The sequence below is a fragment of the Macaca mulatta genome, chromosome 8, assembly GCF_049350105.2.
Source record: "Macaca mulatta isolate MMU2019108-1 chromosome 8, T2T-MMU8v2.0, whole genome shotgun sequence".
In the NCBI taxonomy this organism is placed as follows: domain Eukaryota; kingdom Metazoa; phylum Chordata; class Mammalia; order Primates; family Cercopithecidae; genus Macaca; species Macaca mulatta.
In genome coordinates, this window is record NC_133413.1 from 20388365 (window position 1) to 20413118 (window position 24754).

At 38.4% G+C, this 24754-nt stretch overlaps 1 protein-coding gene across 8 annotated transcripts in view; it reads right to left on the reverse strand.

Moving 5' to 3' along the window:
• Nucleotides 1–24754, reverse strand: part of PSD3 (pleckstrin and Sec7 domain containing 3) — a 696970-nt gene that overhangs the window by 212149 nt on the left and 460067 nt on the right. For 6 of the 8 annotated variants that reach the window (XM_028852422.2, XM_028852423.2, XM_077943114.1 and 3 more), the window contains one exon: nucleotides 11498–11587. In XM_028852422.2, the coding sequence (XP_028708255.2) occupies nucleotides 11498–11587 (90 nt within the window). Of the gene's footprint in view, nucleotides 1–6088; nucleotides 9090–11497; nucleotides 11588–24754 lie in introns of those variants that run through there. The other 2 variants (XM_077943115.1, XM_077943119.1) reach the window with 1 other exon arrangement.

Below are 24754 nucleotides of genomic sequence, written 5' to 3' on the forward strand. Positions count from 1 at the left end.
TTCCAGCCTGGGTGACAGAGTGAGACTGCATCTCAAAATTAATAAATAATTTCAACTTAAAAATTGATGTAATAATCTAAATGTTTGTGTTCTATTAAATTCATTTTATTAAAATCAGTTGGATGAGGCTATTAACTGAAGAGCTGGCTCAGTGATGGTCAGCAGGGACTTGTATGGTGGTATTCGCCTATGTCTACAGGCCCATGGGATTATGATACGCCAGGGGAAGGATCAGGCCAAACATTTCAAAGTGAAAACTAATTGTGGGTATTATTAAAAAAGAGGATCTAAATTAAGGTCTGTGTGAAATTTGTGAGGTCAGTTATTAATACATGGATTCTAATTATTCTGGCTGTTGAGAGTTATTTTTGTTTTTTTGCTTGTTTTCAACTTTTTGAGTCTTTTTCAAAAAACGATTGACCTTTAGCTAAGTGAAGCATTACTATAATAACAAATCGTTTTCCTTTATGGGATATTTTGACTGTATAACTACAAATGCCTTTAAAATAAAATTTTTCTGTGTCCTTATTGGCTATGTAAATACCACGTGCAGGATAGAATAATTGTCATGATAGTTCCAGTTATCCTTGCACTGCTGGTCTGCTGAAAGGGGGGCATCAATCCCAAGGAGCTCCTCAGTCTCCTGATATATCATAGCAAAAAGAGGGTGGTTTTTATTCACAATGTGACCAGTTACATTCATATCCATAATACATGTTCATGTTAGCGAGAGGGGCAGCAATCCTGGACTGTTATGACACTTTAAACATGCTCCAAACAAGGCTGGGTGCAGCAGCTCAAGCCTGTAATCCCAGTACTTTGGGAGGCCAAGGTGGGCGGATCACTTGAGGCCAGGAGTTCGAGACAAGCCTGGCCAACATGGTGAAACCCCTGTCCCTACTACAAATATAAAAATTAGACAGGCATGGTGGTGCACGCCTGTAATCCCAGCTACTCGGGAAGCTGAAGCAAGAGAATCGCTTCAACCTAGGAGGTAGAGGTTGCAGTGAGCCGAGATCGTGCCACTGCACTCCAGCCTGGGCAACAGGGTGAGACCCTGTCTCAAAATAAAATAAAATAAAATATGAAATTAAAATAAAATAAAATAAAATAAATAAAAATTAAAATGCTCCAAACATACAAACATTTAAACGTCTATGGATACATCTGAATAGGAAATTCTGTGGCACTTCTTCATGATCAAATTGAAAATAAAATCCACTGGGAATCATTAATATTCCATTACAGTACCCTTAATGATTACAACCACTAACACTCAAACTTTTTTTCCTTTTTTCTTTTTTTGGGGGGGTTAAAAATCTGTTTGTACTCTTAAGCAGTATCTGTTCTGTTGAAACGTTCTAACAGACTTCTTTTTGGTAAATTTGTTTTTTTTAAGAAAACGCATGAACATGATTTGTGGATCTTCAGTTACTTCAAAGTATTACCCTCATTATCATCACCGTTTTTCATTCACGGTCTGAACCACGCCAAAAGCAGCATCGTTATTCTGCCCATGATGAGCATGTGATTGAAAGTGAAAGCAAGCTGCCAGACCTGCACTGGGAGGGCAGAAACGGAAACACGCCACCCACCTTTCATCACGTAACTCAGCTTGATTTGCTTTACTGAAGAAAGCAGCAATATTCCGTATTTTAAGCCAGAACCTTTAAAGCTTTTCTCTCAAAAAGCTTGCAGACCTAGCTTTTCTCTTAAAAGGCTCTCCGACCTACACAGGACAGGCATCCAAGCCCTCTTCCTCCATGGATACTGTTGCTACCAGGTTTCCATGACCTTCTCTTGGAAAGAACTCACCTACTCCAGGCAACAGTTGATGCTCTTTTTTTAGCTACACTTAAATACCACCCATAAGTTGCTATTTTCAGCTACATACTCCGAATATAACTCAGATCAAGTATTTTTGAGAATTCAGTTCAGGCTTTTCCTTTATAAAAAGTTCAGACCTTTTTCCGACTGAGGTCTGCTTCTTCCTCTTGTATAGTCCTTTGGGAATAAGCTTTTGAAAATGCTGCGATGACAAAAGCAATTTTCTTGGATTTAGATCTGAACATTCTCTGGTTCCATTATTACTAAGTATGTACCTCTTTGTCTAAACCAGTAAATACAAGATGAGAGTTAAAACTTAAGAAATGTGATTTGGATTCACAAAGAAAAAAAACAATGTTGAGAAAATGCCCAGCACTCAGACTGAAATGATCCTTACAAGATCGCCCTGTGAAGTTTTTCCAACTTCTTTTTTGCCGTGTAATATTTTGCTCAAAAGACATCACCTGAGGAAGTTAGAACGTGACAGAAAAAAGAACAACTTCTGCAGCGGAAGGGGAGTGGTGACAGGGAAGGGTGAACCCTGGACCCAGGCTCCAGGAGACTAAACCGAAAACCTGAAAACTATGGGCACAGGCCAAGTATCTTCTTTTACAAATGAGGAAACGCAGGCACAAAGTGAAATGATCACTCAGGGGTGCCGCCACTAGTCGCGAGCAACACTAAGACAGGCTTAGAGCCCAGGGACTTTCATAACCCAGTCAGAACAACTAGTGTATTCCACACGGGCACAATGCTAGCCACTTAACACACCTCATTGTATTTAATTCTAATCGCTGTTAGAGGAAGGTATTTTTATTCCATGCCATACCTGAGAAAACGGAAAAGGATTAAGTTGTGTGGCCAAGGTAAGATACTGGGATGACTTTCCAGATCTTTAACTACTCATTTCACTCTGCCACACAGCCTTCCATGACATTCAGCCTAACAGGTCAAATAAACATTAACTGGGGTCTGGGCACAATGGCTCATGCCACTTTGGGAGGCCAAGGTGGGTGGATCATTTGAGGTCACTAGTTCAAGACCAACCTTGTCAACATGGTAAAACCCTATTTCTACTAAAAATACAAAAAAAAAAAATTAGCTGGACGTGGCGGTGGATGTCTGTAATCCCAGCTACTCGGGAGGCTGTGGCAGGAGGATCGACTGAAGCTGGGAGGCAGAGGCTGCAGTGAGCAGAGATCATGTCACTGCATTCCAGCCTGGGCAATAGAGTGAGACTGTGTCGCAAAAACAAACAAACAAACAAACAAACATTAACTGGGAAGAGAAAATTCAGGTTCTACTTTTTGTTTCTTTTCTACTTCATTCAGGTAAGGGCCATCAGGAATCAGTCTAGCAATAGAATCTCTAATAGTAAGCTCAAAATAATTCAATACTTTTTCCTTCAATATTGTCACCACCCAGCATCCGAGTCACCATCCTTCTCACATAGACAACTGCAATTTTACTGTCTTTCCACTTCCCTAAACAATTCTTCAAACATCCAGAGTAAAACATGATAATAAACATAGGATCATGTTACTTTCCAGCTTTCAATTCTTCAAAACAATTCCCATTGTCTTTTTCTTAAAACATCAGTGTTTTTAATACTGTTATATAGTTATACCTGAACTGTTGGTCATTATACTATACTCAGTACTTTAAAAGAATGACCAAGAGTAGTAAAATTTCATTAAGCCAATTTTTATGATGCCTAAAACCTCTGGCTGAATAGACAAACTACCCCCCCCCCTTTCTTTTTTTTTTTTTTTAGAGTGGACGTGTTCATTATTTTTGTCATTGTTTTACTGAAAGAATTACAGACTCACAGGCAGTTTTAAGAAAAGAACATAGTCCTTGTGCCATTTGCCCAGTCTCCTCCAATGGTAACATCTGCAAAACTATAGTATGATAGCACAAACTAGAATGGTGACATTAATAAAACCTAGTCTTATTCTGATGTCTCCAGTTATACTTGTACTCAGTGTTAATCAGGAAGTAAAGATCAGAGAGGAGAGAGCAACAATGGGGATGGGAAGATGAAATACGGAAAAAAGACTTCCTGTTGCTTAGGTTAAGCCTTCTGGTAGAAAATATTAAAAAGTAGGGCAATTGTCAGGGCTAAATTTCCAATCTGTTTCCTGGCTGAAAGGAGTTGATGGAACTCAGAAAGAAAGCTGGGTCAGTTTTGCTCTTGTATTTCTTTCTTTTTTTTTCTTCAAAGAAGAATTATTACAGCTCTTGCTGTCACTCTGTGTAAACTGATCCTTTTTGTGGTTTGAACTTACAAAAATTCCTTATCTCTAGATTTTTAATGGATGATTCATTTGTTGTTATTTACCCTTATATATGGCTGTAACTGATTAAAAAGCCTAATGGTTACAAATCTGAAAGCATCATATTATATTTCCTAATTATGTTTCTTCCTTGTCCAAAAAGATGCATTAATCTTTATTTAAAATGTGTTTTATCTTTGCTGATCTTTTGAGTGTGTTTAAGTTCTATCTTCTTGGCTAATTCCTCCATCATTTTCACAAATTATTTTCCCCTAAGAAAACCAAACGAGAAAATTATGTTTAAAGCAAAATATATAATCCTTTCAGCTGACAAGATAGGTTAAAAACCGGATGGAGGTATCCTACATATTCTCGGAACCTTCTCCTAAAAGAACCTTGCCTGAACTCTGTCCTTTGAGAAAGCAAGGGAAAACAAATGCATTTGAATGACAACTTTTATTGGGATTCTAACCAATAGACTGGGTAACAATTTAATTCAATTTTTTTTTTTAATCATTCCATTCATGGAATGAAGCTTATAAATCCTGCTTGGCCAAGCATACTGATTTACATCCTTTCAATTTAACTAACCCTTTCTTCACACACACACACACACTCTCTTTCACATTAAAACTTTTGGTCTTCCCTTAAGTGAAGACATGCTAATTTTAAAGTTCATAAATTCCCAAGGAAAGCAATTTCTATTCAAAAAAGTAAATATTTAAAGAATATTTTAATGTCAAACATCTAATAGTAAGCAATAACCTAAACACTGTCATATTCATTGGTCTCTATAAGATTTTCCTACCTTTTCAATTACTTCCAGTGACACTGCCTTGTAACTAAAATTATTCTTAGAGCTACTTGTGTATTCAAATACATTCAAGGTATGTTTTTTTTTTTTTTTTTTTGGACAAGGTATGTTTTTAAACATTCTGCAAATTGTGTTCAGTTTCATCACAAATATTTAGTTACTTTGCAAATATATGGAACTTTTTGTTGCTTCTGTTTTCTCCATCAATAAGTTGATATAAAAATTCTTAAAGGAGAAACTGTTTTAGCTAATTTCTTTCTACTGTCCCTTGGTACTTACTGAATTTAACTGCTTACCCCCCCCCCCAAAAAAAAAATCTAACAATGACTGGAATAAAAATACTAAGGAGAGCAGTATCCGAGTATTAAATGGTAGGTGGCAACGGGAAAGTGGGATAGAAAACAACTGGGTTCATGTCATGTCAAAATCTACTGTCTAGATGTCTCTTCAGAATGAAATTATGGGATGGTCAATAACTGACCTTCCACCCTACATGTTCCTACCCCGTTTGCCAGAATCTCCTTGTCTTTTCTCAGTTTCTTCCCTTCTTTCATGTAAATACATTTTCAAACGGACATTTCATCTCTAAATATATAAATACCTGGTGACCATCAGTGAAAGGCCATGTGTCTTTTCCCTATATAATAAGAAATGGAGGATTATCAACCACTGGAGTTACACATGCAGAGCAGATTCGACAGAAGATAGAAACGCAGAGCAGATTCGACAGAAAATAGAAACGCAGAGCAGATTCGATAGAGGACAGGAACGCAGAGCAGATTCGATAGAGGACAGGAACGCAGAGCAGATTCGATAGAGGGTAGGATAGAAACGCAGAGCAGCTTCGATAGAAGATAGAAACGCAGAGCAGATTCGACAGAGGACAGAAATGCAGAGCAGATTCGATAGAGGATAGAAACGCAGAGCAGATTCGATAGAGGGTAGGATAGAAACGCAGAGCAGATTCGATAGAGGACAGAAACGCAGAGCAGATTCGATAGAGGATAGAAAAGCAGAGCAGATTCGATAGAGGATAGAAATGCAGCTTTTCTGTTACAATCAAGAACAAGGGTTTCCTATGAAACTCAGAAGAAATAAAATTCAGGGAACAGAAAGGCAGAGGAGCAAGACACTGCATTTTGAACACAAGATGGAGGAACTTTCAGGAAACTTATTATTTTTAAATGTTTTAATTGACAAATGAAAACTGTGTATATTTATGGTATGCAATGTGATATTTTGAATATACATATATACTGTACAATGATTAAATAAAGCTAATTAACATATTTCTCACCGCACATACTTAACTGTTTTGTGATAACATTCAAAATCTATTCTAGTGATTTTCAAATAAACAATATAATGTTATTAACTACAGTCACCATGCTATACAACAGAGCTCCAAGATTTATTTATATTGTCTAAAGGAAACTGTACCCTTTGTTCAAATCCCCGCCATCCCCAGACCCTGGTAACCACCATTCTACTCCTTAAATCTGTGAGATCAACTTTTTTAGATTCCACTGTAAGCGAGATCATGCGGTATTTGTCTTTCTGTGCCTGGCTTATTTCATTTAGTGTAATGTCCTCCAGATTTATCGATGTCACAAATGACAGAATTCCTCCTTTTTAAGGCCAAATAGTATTCCACTGTGCACATCTACCACATTTTATCCGTTCATCTGCTGATGAACGTTTAGGTTGATTCCATATCTAGGCTGTTATGAATTTTCAAAGGTTATTCTACAGAGTGAAGAGTTTCAGAAATACGCACATAATCAAAAGCTAACACTTCACTCATTGGTATCAGCCACCGATGGACTGAGTGAAAGACGTTCCCAGGCTGACACAGTCCATAAAAATTGCGGCGAGACAAAGCAGAATCCCAACAACTCCTGGACCTGATCCTTCAGACCAAGGCCTCTCCATTTGGAAGGCAGATCTCTAGCAACCCTTGTTTCCCCCAGGGATATTTCAATCACTTCAAATAATTCACATCTCCAATATCCTAGGATCATCTTGGGATCTTAGGAGAGTATGAACTAGTTTGCTTCCTCAAAGGTTCTTCAAAATTCCAGGACCAGTCCAAGAGCCAATGTACCCTAAGTACTTCCCCTCTTGCAGCATCAAAGACGGAAGTCACTAAAAACGCAAACCAAATGTAAGGTATAAAAATGGGGGAAGAGGGATAGACCCAGGAGAAAGAGGCTGTTAACAAGGTAAAAAGGTAAGGGTTAAGCAAGGTTCATTTTCAGGTCAACGTCACAGGTGGTTCCTTTCAAAGAGCAGAGGATATGTATCCTTGGAAAGCAGCAAGCTAAAAAGGGATGGTGGGGAGAGGTTTTGACTACTGCCACTAATCTCACTTGCCTCTAAAAAATCTTAAACCCAGGTACCTGCAGGAAAGGATAGGGTCCCATGCCAGCCCACTTTAGGCTAAGTAAAATAATATCAAAAATAAAAAGTTTTAATAGCTAACAGACAATACTTACTACATGTGAGGACTCTAAAAGCTGTATATATACATACACGTGTGTATGTATATACACACACACACATATATATATTCAAGTATTGAAACAACCAAATGACATGGGTACTAATAAAATCTCCCATTTTACAGATGAGGACATTGAAATACAGCATTTACTTGACATAGTCCCCTGACTATTAAGAGATAGAACCTGGTATTAGAACCCAGTCAAGTACAGCTCTCAAATCATAATCTCAATCCTCATACTATACTGTCCTTCAAAACACAGCCTACAATACAGAGCTAGCCCTCATTCTCCATTCTTATCCCTCTTTATTCATGTCCTTAGCAGCTGTAATACTTATTAGAGCCTTAGGAATGTTTTACTAAATCTGTCAGACCCAAATCAGAACCTCCCCTTTCTCTTCCACATTGTCCCCAAGGATGCTTGAATACAAACCACATCCAGCCGCTGGGATGGGCGGAGCCCGTAGAAACATGATCACAGTGTTATTCAGAAACTTGTAAGACAATAACAGACTTTTTTGTGTTTATCTGTACTATGTCAATCATACCAGGTGATCTGGCCTATTTTGTTAAATGAATTGCTGTCTTGATTTGATCATGTAGTTGAGAGGGGTACATAGGAGAATGTCTTTGGGTGAAAGAAGGGGCAGGAAGTGCAATGGAATAATAACCAAGATAACAAGTAAGTCTTTTACCTATACTTCAAAAGGCCATTTGACATAGTTTGTGTCCCCACCAAATCTCACGTTGGATAATAATCCACAGTACGGGATATGGGGTCTGGTGGGAAGTGATTGGATCAGGAGGGCAGAGTTCTCATGAATGGGTTAGCACCATCCCCTTGGTGCTGTTCTATGATGATGAGTGAGCTCTCCTGAGCTATGGCTATTTAATAGTGTGTAGTATCTCCCTCCTCCCTCTCTTCCTCCTGCTCTGGCCATGTAAGATGTGCCTGCCTTCCCATATGCCATGATTTTAAGTTTCCTGAGGCCTCCCTAGAAGTCAAGCAGGTGCCAGCATCATGCTTTCTGTACAGCCTGCAGAACCATGAGCAAAATAAACCTCTGTTCTTTATAAATTACTCAGTATGAGGTATTTCTTTACAGCGGTGGGAGAATGGACTAATATACCATCTCAAACATCACCTCCTCCCAGCTTTCTGTTTTGAAGAACATAAATAATATCCTATCACTAGTTGTCTTCTGATATCCAACTTATTTCACTTTTATCACAGATATCCATATCTTATACTCGAAGCACCTTGTAGGGGAAAAAAGTCAAATACCGGTCTAGGTTAACTGACTAAACAACGAAAACTGCAATGGAATTTTAAACCAAAAAAAGGGCTCAATGTATCATCCATCCCTTCAATAGAGTATAAGGCAAATTCAGAAGCAAAATATTAATTAAATTATCTGAATTAAAGGACTTAACACAAGTTTCTCATTTCTCATACATTTAAATATGTCACGGTCTATTTTTTAGACCTTTTAGACCTTAACCCTTTCTCTTCAGAAAACAAAACAGAATTTGGCTTATACTTTTATTTCAACATGGAATAACTGTCCATTTTATGGAGACAGACCCCTCTCCAGTGTTTCTCAGTAGTCTGTGATCTCTGAGGACAGGTGCCCATTTGGTTTCAGCATCTTCTCCAATCCCACAACACCTAGTAAACACATAGCAGACCTTCAATAATGTTCCCAACTACAAAATAACACACAACAACAGACATAAAAGTACAAATGTTACTTCCGGGTCAAAGAAATCTGAACAGACATAAATCCAAATGTTACTTTTGATCCAAATTAATCTAAAAGTATCAAGGTCAATATGTAACAATGAAAAACTCAGTTTAATCTATGTAACTTTAAGCATTTTTTGATATCGAATCTAGCAGTTTCTATATATGATTATGAGGAAACCTAATAAAGGTCATAATTTTTCCTTTTATCTCACAAAAAATAAATGGAATGTCACACACACCTGTCACGTGGAGATAGGAAAGGTGGCAAAGAAAGAGAGAATGACCAGGATATTAAAAAACCTGTAAGATGACGCCAAACACTGAAAAGTTTCTATGTATGTATGTATCTGTGTAACACATATATAACAGTATTTTCCCCCAAAATTCAAGTACGTATTCCACCTAGTAATTTATCTCAGCAGGGAATCCAGCGATAGCTATCCTAAGACAAAGAGAATGAGAAAAAAAGATACCAAAAGAAAACTAGAAAGCCAAAGAGAAAGGAAAAGACAAAAAGAAACCAGGACAAAAGGAAGTCAAGAAGAAAGGGAGGAAAGGGAAGGAAAAATGAACAGCGCACAGAATAGAGAAATGAAACAAACATGGTTTAAAGAAAACCTTTTCTTACTGAAATTTTCAATAAAACCCATTCCTATTGAAATGGAAAACCATCTTGGATGGGTGAGCGGCTGGGGTTTGTTATGGAAGAGAATCAGTATTTCACTTGACAATATCCATGCTAAACACCTCCATTTTCAGTATCATTTCACTATCATCTTCTCACAACAACAAAAAAAACAAATACACATTTTCCCCGAGGTTTACAAACATAATCCCATTGCACAACAGCAACAAATCATCTGGCAAATTCTTGGTAGATGAAGTCAAAGAACACATTCACTCAAAGTGAACAGTAGCCTCTGGACTGCATATTAACCATACATGGTTTAATACAGCTCCACCAACCATGCTGTAAATTAGCCAATAATTTGCCAGTAGTCATGCAGGTTACCATAAGCCTACCACTAAATTCTAAAAACTTCACTATGAGAATTTTCCTGTCAACTTTCATTTCTGACATAAGTTGATAAAAGCCTCACAAATCCTCTCTTGGAGAGACTCCGTAATTTTCCACGCAAATACCACTAGACTGAAAAAAGTCTTGTTAACACCATCCGGATTTATAAAACATCTTTATCACGTCACAATCCTGCACCGTTTATCTCCCGCTCCCATTTGGAATTATACCTTTAGAAATGGCAGCATTTGCTCTATGAAGGACCTAAAAAAATGCCTTCTTTACTCCATAAATTAAAGCTACTTTTCTTCCTGCCTTTTTTTTCATAATCTTTTGTAATGTGCTGCAAATAAAGTCAGGAAGACTAAGAATGTCATATTACTGCATCGTAATGGCTTCTTTCGTTTCCCATAGTAGATATGTCTTTCCAAATCTGGCAGAACTCTATTCTATATAGCTTAAAAGTTACATAAAACATAACAAAGGACATGTCTTTCAACATTTCCATATCATGTCATATATTTCCATACCACAGCTGATTCAAATGTCACCTTTCTCGAAAATTCATTTAAAGAAATTGATTCCAAAAGAAACCTATATGTGTACTAAGTTTTTAAAAAGGCTAGAATCAAATAGAGATCTATAAAAACCACATTCTCAATGTACACATCTTATCCTACAACTCCCAAAATATTCATATTACCATTATTTCGTACTCAATCAAATGCCCATCTCATTCACCATGCTGGAGCATGCATGAATTCCAAAGCTGATTTTGTTGTCTCCTTGAAAACAATCTGATGATGGGGAAAAACATGCTGATTGTTACCAATAATAAGGCCAAATGCAAATAGTTCAGGCACTCTACAATTACTGAGAATTGAATTTAATCTATTTCCAGAGACAACCTGAGTGGTTCTGAGACTAGGGATTGAACACAGTTGGAAGTGTTTCCATTATAGCCTGCAAATGCTTCTCTGTTTCCATAGTGCATATACCCTTGTGACCTTTCTCAAATTCTGATAGTCTATTTACAGATAAATCAAACAAAAACTACCACTCACTATTTGTATCACCAACCATTCCAAATTTACTTACCTCAGTATTATTGATTATAATGCAGACCTCTAGAAATTATCAACTTAAGGTATTTTGCAGCATGAAAAATCAAGGACAAGGCTTAAAAGAAACATCACGAGTAAAACTAAAAGCAAAAAGCAAAATAAAGTGATCCTTAGCCTACTTAGGATTAAGCTGTAAGCAGCACATAGAAACATAAGTGTACATTAAAAACCAATAGTTCCATGCTTACTTTCAGCAGATCCTTGGAGAAATCAACACCCTCATTTACCCCTTGCAGATTGGCAATGAACTCCTGACAGGTCATCTTCTTTCCAATATTCTGAAATAGAGGCAAACAGTACATCACTATGACATTCATGGAATTAAAACTGATTCATAAATATGTGATGAGGCAGACCAATAATTTGTTTTTAAAAACATAACTAGGCCAGGTGCGGTGGCTCATGCCTGTAACCCCTGCACTTTGAGAGGCCGAGGTGGGTGGATCACGAGGTCAGGAGATAGAGACCATCCGGGCTAACATAGTGCTATGTTTAGTACAAACCCCGTCTACTACTAACATGTTTAATAGAAACCCTGTGTCTATTAAAAATACAAAAAATTAGCTGGGCATGGTGGCATGCAACTGTAGTCTCAGCTACAAGGGAGGCTGAGGCAGGAGAATCACTTGAACCCGGGAGGCGGAGGTTGCAGTGAGCGGAGATGACGCCACTGTATTCCAGCCTGGGTGACAGAGCGAGACTCTGCCTCAAAAAAAAAAAAAAAAAAAAAAAACCAAAAAAGCAAAATCATAACTAGACATGTATTTACAAACACAGGGCTGGGCACAGTGGCTCGTAGCTCATGTTTGTAATCCCAGCATTTTGCGAGGTGGAGGTGCGTGGATTACTTGAGGTCAAGAGTTTGAGACCAGCCTGGCCAACACGGCAAAATCCTGTCTCTACTAAAAACACAAAATTTAGCCAGGCTTAGTGGCAGGTGACTGTAGTCCCAGCTACTCGGGAGGTTGAGGCATGAGAATCACTTGAACCACGGAGGCAGAGGTTGCAGTGAGCCGAGATTGCACTACTGTACTCCAGCGTGGATGACAGAGTGCAACTGTATCTCAAAAAACAAAAACAAACCAAACACAAGTTTATATAAACATACATACAATTTTAGTGCACTAAAAACATGGTTTATTATGCTTTTAAAATTCTCATTAAATATAAATAGCAAACTTATACCAAAAACTTACTATAATGTAGAAAAAAATTTGAAAAACCGATGCTACATTTATACAATATGTAATATAGTTTTTAATGAAAATCATGGGTAAAAACTGACATTTCTGAGCTGAACCCAGATAGCTGTTTATGCATTTATTTGTGTTACCTACATACTGTCAAGACCTGTGAAGGATCGGAGATTTACACTACTTTCAAGTCAACATGTTAGCCTGTCACAAGCTAATAAATGCTGGCAGAGGATAGAAGTCTCCTGGGTGAGAGACAAGGTATTTTTACTTACAATAACAGGGGTAGCCAGAATATCAACATTACCTTGTGACCACTGGGCTCTAGTTCCCTGAGCCCCAGTTGTCACAGAGCAACTTGAATAGGGCCACATGTCACCTGCACATGCAATGTGTTGCATTATAGGAGAGAAAACCCTGAACTTCAGAAGCTGGAATCTTTAATCATGGGAAAGATGCCTATCCCTTTGCACTAGCAGGAGACACCAGCTCTACCTTCCAGGGAGATATGCAAACCTGACCGCTGCTATGAAGTCACTACAGCATCTTCCAAAGCTACTCACTGTATATAGAAATAATCTTGAAAAGATAGACAAGAACAAAGGCAGCCACAGCCTCTGTTCACAAAACACACAGGAAAGTGTGAGACCCATGGAAAATTATCTTCCAGCACGTCTTCAAAGCTGGTTTAAGGACAATAAAGTTTAACAAAAGGAAATCACATTAATAAAGTAATTAGAAAACCCAAACTACAAAAAGAGCAAAGATACAAACTAAGAAAACTAACAAAATCGCTATTACAGAGAATCGCCTCTTATTCTAGCTCCAAACAACTAGTAGAAGCTGCCAGCTGTGGAGGATTCCTAGGTTCCATAAACACAGCAAGATACATCTGTGACAAGTGCAGGAGAGGAAAGCAGAGCACAGACAAGTGTCACAGGTATCTCTAGCAAAATGTAGTCCAAGTGAATACAAAGTGTACCAGCATCGAAATATACCTGTGGCCAGGCATGGTGGCTCAAGCCTGTAATCCCAGCACTTTGTGAGGCCGAGGTGGGCAGATCATGAGGTCAGGAGTTCAAGACCAGCCTGGCCAACATGGTGAAACCCCGTCTCTACTAAAAACACAAAAATTAGCTGGGTGCAGTGGCAGGCACCTGTAATCCCAGCTACTCGGGAGGCTGAGGCAGGAGAATTGCTTGAACCCGGGAGGTAGAGGTTGTAGTGAGCAGAGATTCTACCACTGCACTCCATGCTGGGAAGCAAGAGCAAGACTCCATCTCAGAATAGATAAATAAATAAAAAATAAAAAAAACCCAACCAAATAAATAAATGTACCTGTATACACTACCACTATGCATAAAGGTATGCTTTTCAAGGCCATGCTATTCATTCACAAAAGACTAACAGTAGGGTAGAACAGCACCTACTAAATTCATTTGAATACCTACAGTATTCAAAAAGAGAAAGCAGACTTCTGCAGATAGACTTTAAAAAAGTGGCAGAGGCCGGGAGCAGTGGCTCACCCCTATAATCTCAGCACTTTGGGAGGCCAAGGCAGGCGGATCACTTGAGGTCAGGAGATCGAGACCAGCCTGGCCAACATGACGGAATCCCATCTCTACTAAAAATATGAAAAAAAAAAAAAAGCCAGACATTATGGCGGGTGCCTGTAATCCCAGCTACTCAGGGGGCTGAGGCAGGAGAACCATGTGAACCCGGGAGGTAGAGGTTACAGTAAGCCAAGATTGTGCCACTGCACTCCAGGCCGAGCGATCGAGTGAGAGACCAGTTCGGAAAATAAATAAATATAAAGGAGGCCAGGCATGGTGGCTCATGCCTGTAATCCCAGCACTGCCGGGGAGGCCGAGGCAGGAGGATCCCTTGAGCCCGGGAGATCAAGACTAGCCTGAGTAACACCCATCTATACAAGCAATATGAAAATTAGCTGGGTGTGAAGACGCACGCTTTGCAGTCCCAGCTACTCTGGAGGCTGAGGTGGAAGGATCACTTGAGCCCAGGATGTTGAAGTTACAGTGAGCCATAATTGTGCCACTGCACTCCAGTCCGGGTGACACATAAAGACCTTCAAGAAGATGCACAGGCATAGTTTTAAGGGAATATGTATGCACAACCTCAAATTCAAAGACAGATTTGCCTGAGAACATACACCCGTGTGCCATGGGAGTAATCACTTCCCACCTCCCCTTTCCTAGCCACCCTTCAGTTTCACAAAATAAAACAATTTGTCCCACTCAAGCTATCTAAATATTTACAATGACAGTGCTGACATTTTTTGTTGTTGTTGTTGTTAAAAACCTTGACTCTTTCATCAGCAAAGAATGCACAGAGTTTGTATGAAACACTGAAAAAAATGGTTTGACAGAAGCGGCTTTGTCAGCTAACTTATTTAATAGATATTTCTCATAAGTTAAATAAATTAAATCTGCAGTTCAAACGTTTTGTTGATAATTAGTTTAGAGCACAGAAAGGAACTTCAGTGAAAAATACTGTTTTGCAACAGTATATTGAAGAAGACAATAACTCAATTTTCCCAATCTTTTTTAAGTGTATCCGGCCAAACAAGGTGTCTCAAGGGAAAAAAAAAAAACCATATACAATGAACAGTCATTGTGATATAACTTGGCAATGCCTTTTTAGATACGTTCTGGGGATTTGAGAAGATGAATAAATAATGACTAGGTAACAGATCCTTTTCCAAGTCAGGTGGTGTTTAATTATTTTAATGAAATTGAGGAAAAGTCTAATTTAATTATCAGTTAATCATCAAAACAATTTTTTGATATGTGATCTACAAAATTCAACTGCTTGTAACATTATCTGCTTTAGTTATTAATAAACTTCTTTGTAAAAGTACACTAAAATACCAGTATAAAAAGGAAAATTTTTCTCTTAAAAGTGTTAATTGTGTAATATGATAAAGTATCAACTACTATAACTTTTTAAAAGTATCAGCTTCATTAAAATACAATTCACAGTATATTCTTTTAAACCATATACTTCAGTGATTTTTAATAAAGTTGTGCAATCACTGTTAGGCAGGAATCTAGACCCAACATGGCGGCGTTACCCGGCGTAGCAGGCCTTTTGTTAAAGACTCCCTTCACCCTTGTACATACCCGCAGACTTACATGCGTCAGAGTTCTGGCTGGGCAACCACACTCCACCATGACCTGCAGCTCACCTGCATTCCACAAGTTTGTAAACAGCAGTTTCGGTTGACAGTTTCCAAAGACCCCTTCCTCATGACCCTTACTCAACTCCTGCCCTAGTAGTTTCAAGACCCCCCAGGCCCTGTTTGCACAACCAGCTTCCCTACCTCTCGGGCTATAAAAAGCCCCTACCCTCCTCCCTCAGCGCAACTTCCTCGGCCCAGGCCTTTGGACCGAGGAACCTCACCCGCAAGCCCTAATAAAAGGCTATTCTCACTGCCATTTGCCTTGTGTCTTCATTCCCGGTTCGGCTCCAGCCTCAGTTTACCTTTATAATCACCACCACTATCTACACTCAGAACATTTACCCCCTAAAGAAACTCGACACCCACCAGCAGTTATTCTCCAAATCTCTTCCACTACCCTCACTAGGGATCATCTGGCAACCACAAATCTGCATTTTCTTTAAACAGATTTGCCTACTCAGGACATCTGAAATAAATGGAATCATATAAAATGTAGCCTTTTATGACTAGCTTCTTTTACTTAACATGTTTTCCAAGTTCATCCATGTTGATGCATAAATCAGTATTTAACATCATTTCTAAATAACAGTCCATTGTATGGATATAACAATTGCGTTTCTTCATGTATAAATCGATGAATGTTTAGACTATTTTCTCTTTTTGGCTACTATCAATAATGCTGCTATAAATATTCATGTATAAGTTTTTGTGTAAACATGCTTTCATTCCTAGATTTAGGAGTGGGATTACTGACTCCTATTGTAATCTTGTTTATTCTTTTAAGGAACTGCCAGACTCACTTCCAAAGTGGCTGCATCATTTCACATTCCCACTAGCAGTGCCTGAGGGTTCCAATTTCCCTCTAACCTCACGAACACTAACATCTGTCCCTTTTACTTTAGGTATTGTTATGGGTACGAATGGGTATGCCATGGTTTTGATTTGCATTTGACCCTCAGCATTTTTTTCATGTGCTAATTAGCCATTTGTATATCTTCTTTAGAGAAATGCCTGTTAAAATCCTATTTTCCTTTCTTATTGGGATATTTATATTTTTGTTATTCAGTTGTAAGACTTCTTTACATATTCTAGATATAATTTCCTTATCAGATATATACTTTAAAAATATTTTCTCTCATTCTGTGGGTGTCTTTTCACTTTTTTCATTTTCTTGATGATGTCCTTTTTCAGCAGGATATTTCCCTGACCCCTTCATGGGCAGAAATGGGAGTATATGAGCACTGGAGTCAGCCACTCCACTCACTCAAACCTGCTGTGTTCCACCCCTTGCTGGAGGGAACACACAGGTGAGTGGGTACGGCAGCTAGGGTGAATGCCTTCGGGCACCAGCAGGAGTGAACTCTGTACTGGCCCCACAGCAACATCTGGGGAGGTGCCTCAGGTGCCTGTGACCCCTGAAGTCCCAGAGGAAGTATCCGGGTGCTCTTTTAGCTTGGCTGTCTGCTATGGCTTAAGTGTTAACAGCTCAGTGGATCCTCTGCGTTTTTGTGTGAGGTGGCTGCCTTCTGCCAGCAAGGGCAAAGGGTCAGTGTGACAGCCTTTTGCAACCACACTTGTGGCACCTGAGCTCTTGTCCAGCATCCAGGAGAAATGAGGTTGTACAAACAAATTGGAGGATGGTAAATTCAAGACATTTTATTGCCAACGGAAGTGGTTCTCAGCAGGAAGGGGAACTGGAAAGCGGACAGAGTGGGAAGGTAAACTCCACTGAAGTCTGGCTGTCTCTGGCCAGATTCTTCTCAGAAATTATACTGTCAAACTGTCCCTCTGAAGTCAACCCACTTCTCTCTGACATCTAGCTGCAGTCTCCAATGTCCAGCTGCTTCTCCTCTCTCTGCTGGCTGAGCCTGGGGCTTTTATGGGCACAGCAATGGGGGACAGGGCAGGCCATGGGTGGCTTTCGAAAAGGCAACATTTGAGCAGGAAATCAGGGATGTAAGTTATCACTTTGGGCCACTGTATCAGGCTTTTCAGCTTGAGGGTGGAGCCCTCACTGGCAACCCATCCTCTTTGGCCCAGAATTTCCCTGCCTCCTGTTCCTATCACTTTGAAGCACAAAAGGTTTTAATTAGTAGGTGAAATCCAGTTCACCTATGTTTTATTTCATTACTTGTGCATTTTATATCTAAGAAATCATTGCCTAATCCAACATCACAAAGATTTACTCCTAAGAATTTTGCAGCATTAGCTCTTGTATTTAGATATTTGACCCATTTTGAGTTCATTTTTTTTTTGACAGAAAGCAGAGATTTGACTTTATTCTTTTACATGTGGATATTCAGTTGTTACAATATCATTTACTGGAAAGACTATTTTTCCCCACCAAATTGCTTTGAAACTCTTTTTGAAATCAACAGACCATAAATGTAAGGGATTATTTTTAGACACTTGATTATACGGCAATGATCTAGCTGTTGAGCTTTATACCAGCATAATTCTTGATTACTGAGGCTCTGCACTGAATTTACCATGTTAATAGTTTTAAGCATACAGTTCAGTACCATTTCACATTAGTATATTCACACTGTTGTGGAACAGAATTCCAAAACCATTTCATCTCACTAATCTCAAACTCTATACCCATTAAATAGCTTTTTTTTTCCCCTTCATGCCAACCACTTGTAACCAACATTCTACTTTGTTTCTATGATTTTAACAACTTTACTTACCTCAAATAAATGGAATCATATTTTTTCTTTTTATGACTGGCTTATTTCATTCACTTAGCATAATGTCCTCAAGGTTCATCCATGTTGTAGCATGTGACAGAATTTCTTTCCTTTTTAAGGCTGAATGATTTTCCATTTTTTGTAGAGACCACATTTTATTTATATATAAATCTGTGGATGAACATTTGGTCTGCTTCTACTTCTTGGTTAATGTGAAAAGTGTGGAAATGAACATGGGTAGACAAGTATCTCTTCAAAATCCAGCTTTAAATTTTATATATACATACACATGCAGAAATGAGATTGCTGTATCATATCAGTTATATTTTTCATTTTTTTGTGGACCCTCCAAGCTATTTTCCATAGTGGTTGCACCATTTTACAATTCCTACAACAGTACGTTTCTAATTTCTCTACATCCTTGCCAAAAATATTTTCTATTTTTTTGATAGCAACGATCCTAGTGGGTATCAGGTAATACCCTACTGTAGTTTTTATTCGCATTTCTAGATTAGAGAGTGTTGAGTATGTTTTCATATGCTTGTGAACTCTTCTTTCTTTTTTTGAGATGGAGTTTTGCTCTCATGGCCCAGGCTGGAGTGCAGTGGCACAATCTCTGCTCACTGTGACCTCTGCCTCCCAGGTCCAAGTGTTTCTCCTGACTCAGCCTCCCAAGTAGCTGGGATTACAGGTGCCTGCCATCATGCCCAGCCAATTTTTTGTATTTTTAGTAGACATGGGGTTTCACCATGTTGCACAGGCTGGTCTTGAACCCTTGACCTCAAGTGACCTGCCCACCTTGGCCTTCCAAAGTGCTGGGATTACAGGAGTGAGCCACTGCGCCCAGCCCTTGTGAACATTTCTAGACCATCTTTGGATAAGTATCTATTACAGTATTTTTCCCCTTTTAAAATCAGGATATTTGATTTTTAGATGTAGAAATACAGGAGTTCTTTATACAGTCTGATATTAACTCCTTATAGGTATATGATTTGTAAACATTTTATTCTATTCTGTAGGTTGCCTTTACACGCCCCTTTGTTTTAAGACACAAAAGTTTAAGTTTGATGTAGTCCCATTTTTGCTTTTGTTGCATGTGCTTTTGGTGTCATAGCGAAGAAATTGCCAGCACATACAATAATGTGATGCTTTTCCCCTATGTTTTTTCTTCAGGATTTTATAGTTTCAGGATTACATTTAGGTCTTAAAACATTGAGATAATTTTTGCACACTGTGTGATATAAGGGTCCTACTTCTCATTTTTGCATAAAGATACTGTATTCACACTACCATTTTTTAAAAAGTCTGACATTTCCCCCAATGAGTGGTCTTAGCACTCTTGTTAAAGATTTGAAGATTTGCGCACTCTATTCTATTCCATTAGCCTGTCCTTATGCCAGTTCCACACTATTTTGACTACTGTAGCTTAGTAATATGTTTGAAATCACATATGAGTACTCCAACTCTGTTATTTTTCAAAATGTTCTGATTATTTGGGGTACCTTGAGCTCTCATATAATTTTTAGAATATTTTCCATCTCTGGGATAAATGTTACTGACATTTTGATAGTAATTGTGTTGAATCTGTAGATTACTTTGTACAGTATAACATATTAAAAAATTAAGTCTTCCAGTCCATGAACATGAAATATTTCCCCATTTATTTGTATCTCATTATCCTGCAGCATGGTTTGATAACTTTTGAAATGGAGAAATCAGAAGTCCTCCAATTTTTTGTCTCTTTTTCTACATTTTGACTATTCTGAGTCCTTTGCATTTCCACATAAATTTCAGGATTTGTCTGTCAATTTCTTTACATACATACACAAAGTCAACTTGAATTTTCACAGTGATTATGTTGAATCTGAAGATCAGTTTGGAGAGTACTTCAGTCTTAACAATAAAGTTACAACACATGACTACAAAATCTTTCCACTTTTACAGTTTCTTTTTTCAGTATTTTATAGTTTCACTTGAACTAATTTTGCTAAATTTATTCTCTAATATCTTGATCTTTTTGAGGCTACTGTAAAATTAATTTCACTTTTAATGTTCTTTGCTAGTATATAGAAATACAATTGTTTTGTACACGCTCGACTTGTATTTTGCAGCCTTCCTGAACGTCTTTAGTTCTAATAGGTTTTTTCTTTTGTAGAGTCCTGAAGATCCTCTACACATAAGATCAGTTCTCCCATAGAGATTCTTTTAGTTATTCCTTTCTGTTTTAAAGACACAAAATATTTTATTATGCCACATATAAACAAAGTTTTTAAAAACTGAAACATAACAGCTATATATATTTTTAGAGTATATGTAATATCTTGATACATGTATGTAACGTATAATGATCAGAACAGGGCAAAAGGGACATCCGTCACCCCAAAAATTCACCCCTTCTTTGTGCTAGGGACATTTCAATTACTCTCCACCAGTTATTTTAAAATATACAAATTATTGTTAACTATTAGTCACTCTACTGCAGTACTGAACAATACACCGTGTTCCTTCTAACTGTATTTTTGTGCCCATTAACCTAACATCTTTTTTTATTCCAGTTTGAATTTTGACTCAGCAATGCTCATGCCTACATCTCTTACTTCTGTAGTTGGTACAGCCTGTTCCCGCTGCTGCTGCTTCTTGGTCTTCAGGGTTCTCCCTATGCTTGTTGAGCCAGTGGCATATGATACAAGTATTCTCGGGCCACAGATCTGGGGACTAGTATTTCTTGCTCTTGTAGAACTTCCTGAGGTTTGCTTTCTGAGTTGGCTAATGACAGTGAGAACACAGGGAACAGATTTGGAAATGACTATAATCTAAGAGAACTGGAATGTCAGGCACCTGTCACTTTGGCAAAATACATCTGAGACAGGTCTACCTTCAGGTTGTCCAGCTATCTTAGCAGCTCCTCCTCCTTCTTGCCTCAAAGATCCTGGGCCTTAATCTTGGCTATGGCTGCAAAAGCCACCACCACTGCCAAATGCCCCAAGGGAAAGAAAAAAGTGCCCATTAATCAACCTTTCAAAATCCTTTCTAAATCCCCTGTGCCCCCTCCTCCCTCCTTCTAGCTTCTGGTAACCACCAATCTACTCTCTACCTTCATGAAATCTACATTTTAAGCCCCCACATTTGAGAAAGAACATATGGTATATGTCATTCTGTGTCGGTTTATTTCACTTAACGTAATGACCTCTGTGTTCCATCCACATTGCTGCAGATAACATAATTTCATCATTTTCTATGGCTGAATAATATTCTACTTATATTTATTTACCACATTTTCTATATCCACTCATCCATAGATTAACATTTAGGTGAATTTCGTATCTTGGCTAACGTGAATAGTACTACAATCAACATGGAAGTGCAGACATTTCTTCAATATACAGACCTCCCTTTTTAAAATACATATCAAGCAGTGGGAATGCAGAGTCATATGGTAGTTCTATAGTTTTTCAATGAGCATTCACACTCTTTTTCATACTTTTTCAGACACTGTACAAGTTTCCCTTTCTCTTCATCCTGGCCAGTACTCATTGTTTATTGTCTTTTTGATAAGCATTTTAACTGTGGTAAAATGATATCTCAATGTGGTTTCGATTTGCATTTCCCTGATGATTAGTAATGTGGAACATATATTCATATGTCTGTTAGCCATTTCTATGTCTTCTTTTGAGAAATATCTATTCCATCAAAAATTTTGCCCATTTTAAAATCGAGTTATTTGACCATTTGTTGTTATTTATATACTCTGGTTATTAACCCCTTTTCAAATGGAGAGCTCAAAAATATCTTCTACCACTCTGTAGGTTGTATCTTCACTTTGTTGATTATGTCCTTTACTGGGCAGAAGTGTTTTCACTTGATGGGACACCGTGTCTGAATATATTAGCATTTGTTGCTCATAATTTAGAGGTCTTGCCCTCCCCCCAGCCCAACCCCCTGCAAAATCTTTAATCATCCCAACATGGTAAAGTGTTTCCGCAATCTTTTCTTCTAGTAGTTTCATATTTTTAGGTCTTACATTTAAGTCTTTAATCCAAGTTGAGGTGATTTTTGTAAATTGTGGAAGTTAAGAGCCTACTTTGATTCTTCTTCATAAGTATATCCAGATTTCTGAGCACCATTTATTGAAGAAATGCTGCATTCCTCAAAGTATGTTCTTGGAGACTTTGTCAAAAATAAGTTGGCTATAAATGCACAGATTTCTAGGTTTGTCTATTCTGTTCCACTGACCAATGTGTAGGTCCATGCCAGTACCATACTATATTGGTTACCATGGCTTTATATATAACATATATAATAGTATAAACACATATAGTATTATATATGATATATACATACATATTTTTCTTTTTTTTTTTTGAGAGGGAGTCTGGCTCTGTCGCCCAGGCTGCAGTGCAGTGGCGCAATCTCGGCTCACTGTAAGCTCTGCCTCCTGGCTTCACACCATTCTCCTTGCCTCAGCCTTCCGTGTAGCTGGGACTACAGGCGCCTGCCACCACGCCCGGCTAATTTTTGTATTTCTTAGTACAGACGGGATTTCACCGCGTTAGCCAGGATGGTCTTGATCTCCTGACCTCGTGATCTGCCCGCCTCAGCCTCCCAAAGTGCTGGGATTACAGGCATGAGTCACTGTGCCTGGCATTTTTTTTTTTTTTTTTTTTGAGATGGAGTCTCCCTCTGTTGCCCAGGCTGGAGTGCAGTGGCGCGATCTCAGTTCACTGCAACCTCCACCTCCTGGGTTCAAGCAGTTCTTCTGCTTCAGCCTCCCAAGTTGCTGGGACTACAGGCCACCACACCTGGCTAATTTTTGTATTTTTAGTAGAGACAGGGTTTCACCATATTGGCTGGGATGGTTTCAAACGCCTGACCTCGTGATCTGCTTGCTTCGGCCTCCCAAAGTGCTAGGATTACAGGCCTAAGTCGCTGCATTTGGCCTGGTTCTTCTTTAAATGTCTGCTAGAACTGAGCGGTGAAACTGTCAGGTCATGAGCTTTCCTTGGATGGGAGATCATTTTATTAGTGCTTTGATTTCATAACTCATTACTGGTCTGTTGAAGTTTTTTCATTCTTCAGAGTTCCCGATGAACTTCATGGTTCTTGACCCTTCTGGGTAGTTTGTATGTTTCCAAAAATATCTCCACTTCTTGTTTTTTCTAAGTAGTTGGGGAATACTTTTTCATAATAGTCTCTAATGATTTCATATTTCTTTGTATTTCTGCGGTATCAGTAGTTCTGTCTCTTTGTTTCTGCTTTTATTGATTTTGGTCTTTTTTCTTAGACTAGCAAAAAGTTTGTCAATTTTGCCTTTTTTGAGACGAAGTCTCATTCTGTTGCCCAGACCGGAGTGCAGTGGCACAATCTTGGCTCACTGCAACCTCTGCTTCGCGGGTTCAAGCGATTCTTCTGCCTCAGCCTCCCATGTAGCTGGGACTACAGGAATGTGCCACCATGCCCAACTAATTTTTGTATTTTTAGTAGAGACATGTTTCACCATGTTGGCCAGGATGATCTTGATCTCCTGACCTCCTGATCTGCCCACCTCGGCCTCCCAAAGTGCTGGGATTACAGGTGTGAGCTACTGTGCCTTGCCAATTTTGCCTATGTTTCAAAAAACCTGACTTTTTTTTTGACCTTTTAAATTCTTTCTTAAAATCTGAACTTCACTTTTTATACTCTGACCTTTATTCTTTCCTTCCACTAATGTTGAGTTTTTTTTACCTTGCTTTTCTAGTTCTTTACAGTGTTTCATTAGATTGTTCATCTGAAATCTAAGTTTAAGAAAACATTAATACATAGTAACTATATTTACTCGGTACATGTGATATTATGAAATATGCATGTAATGTGTAATAATCTAATAAGGATATTTTGGATACCCATCACTTCAAACATTTACTGTTTCTTTGTGTTGGGATTTCAAATCTTCTAGCTATTTTGAAATATTCAATAATTATAAACTATATCCATCCTCTGGTGCTATGAAACAATAGGACTTATTCCTTCTATCTAACTATATGTTTCGATTAATCTCCCTTTATCCCACCACCACCACTATCCACAGCCTCTGGTAACTATCATTATACTCTCTACGTCCATGATACTAACTTTTTAAACTCCCACATGAGGGAGAATAAACAATATGTGTCTTTCAATGCCTGACTTATTTCACTTAATATAATGACCTCCAGTTTTATCCACGTTACCATAAATGACAAGATTTCATTTTAATGGAAGAGTAATATTCTATTATGTATATGTGCCCCATTTTCTTTGTGTATTCATAAGTTTGATGGACACAGATTAATTCCATATCTTGGCTATTAAGAATAGTACTGTAATAAATACAGGAATGCCCTATAA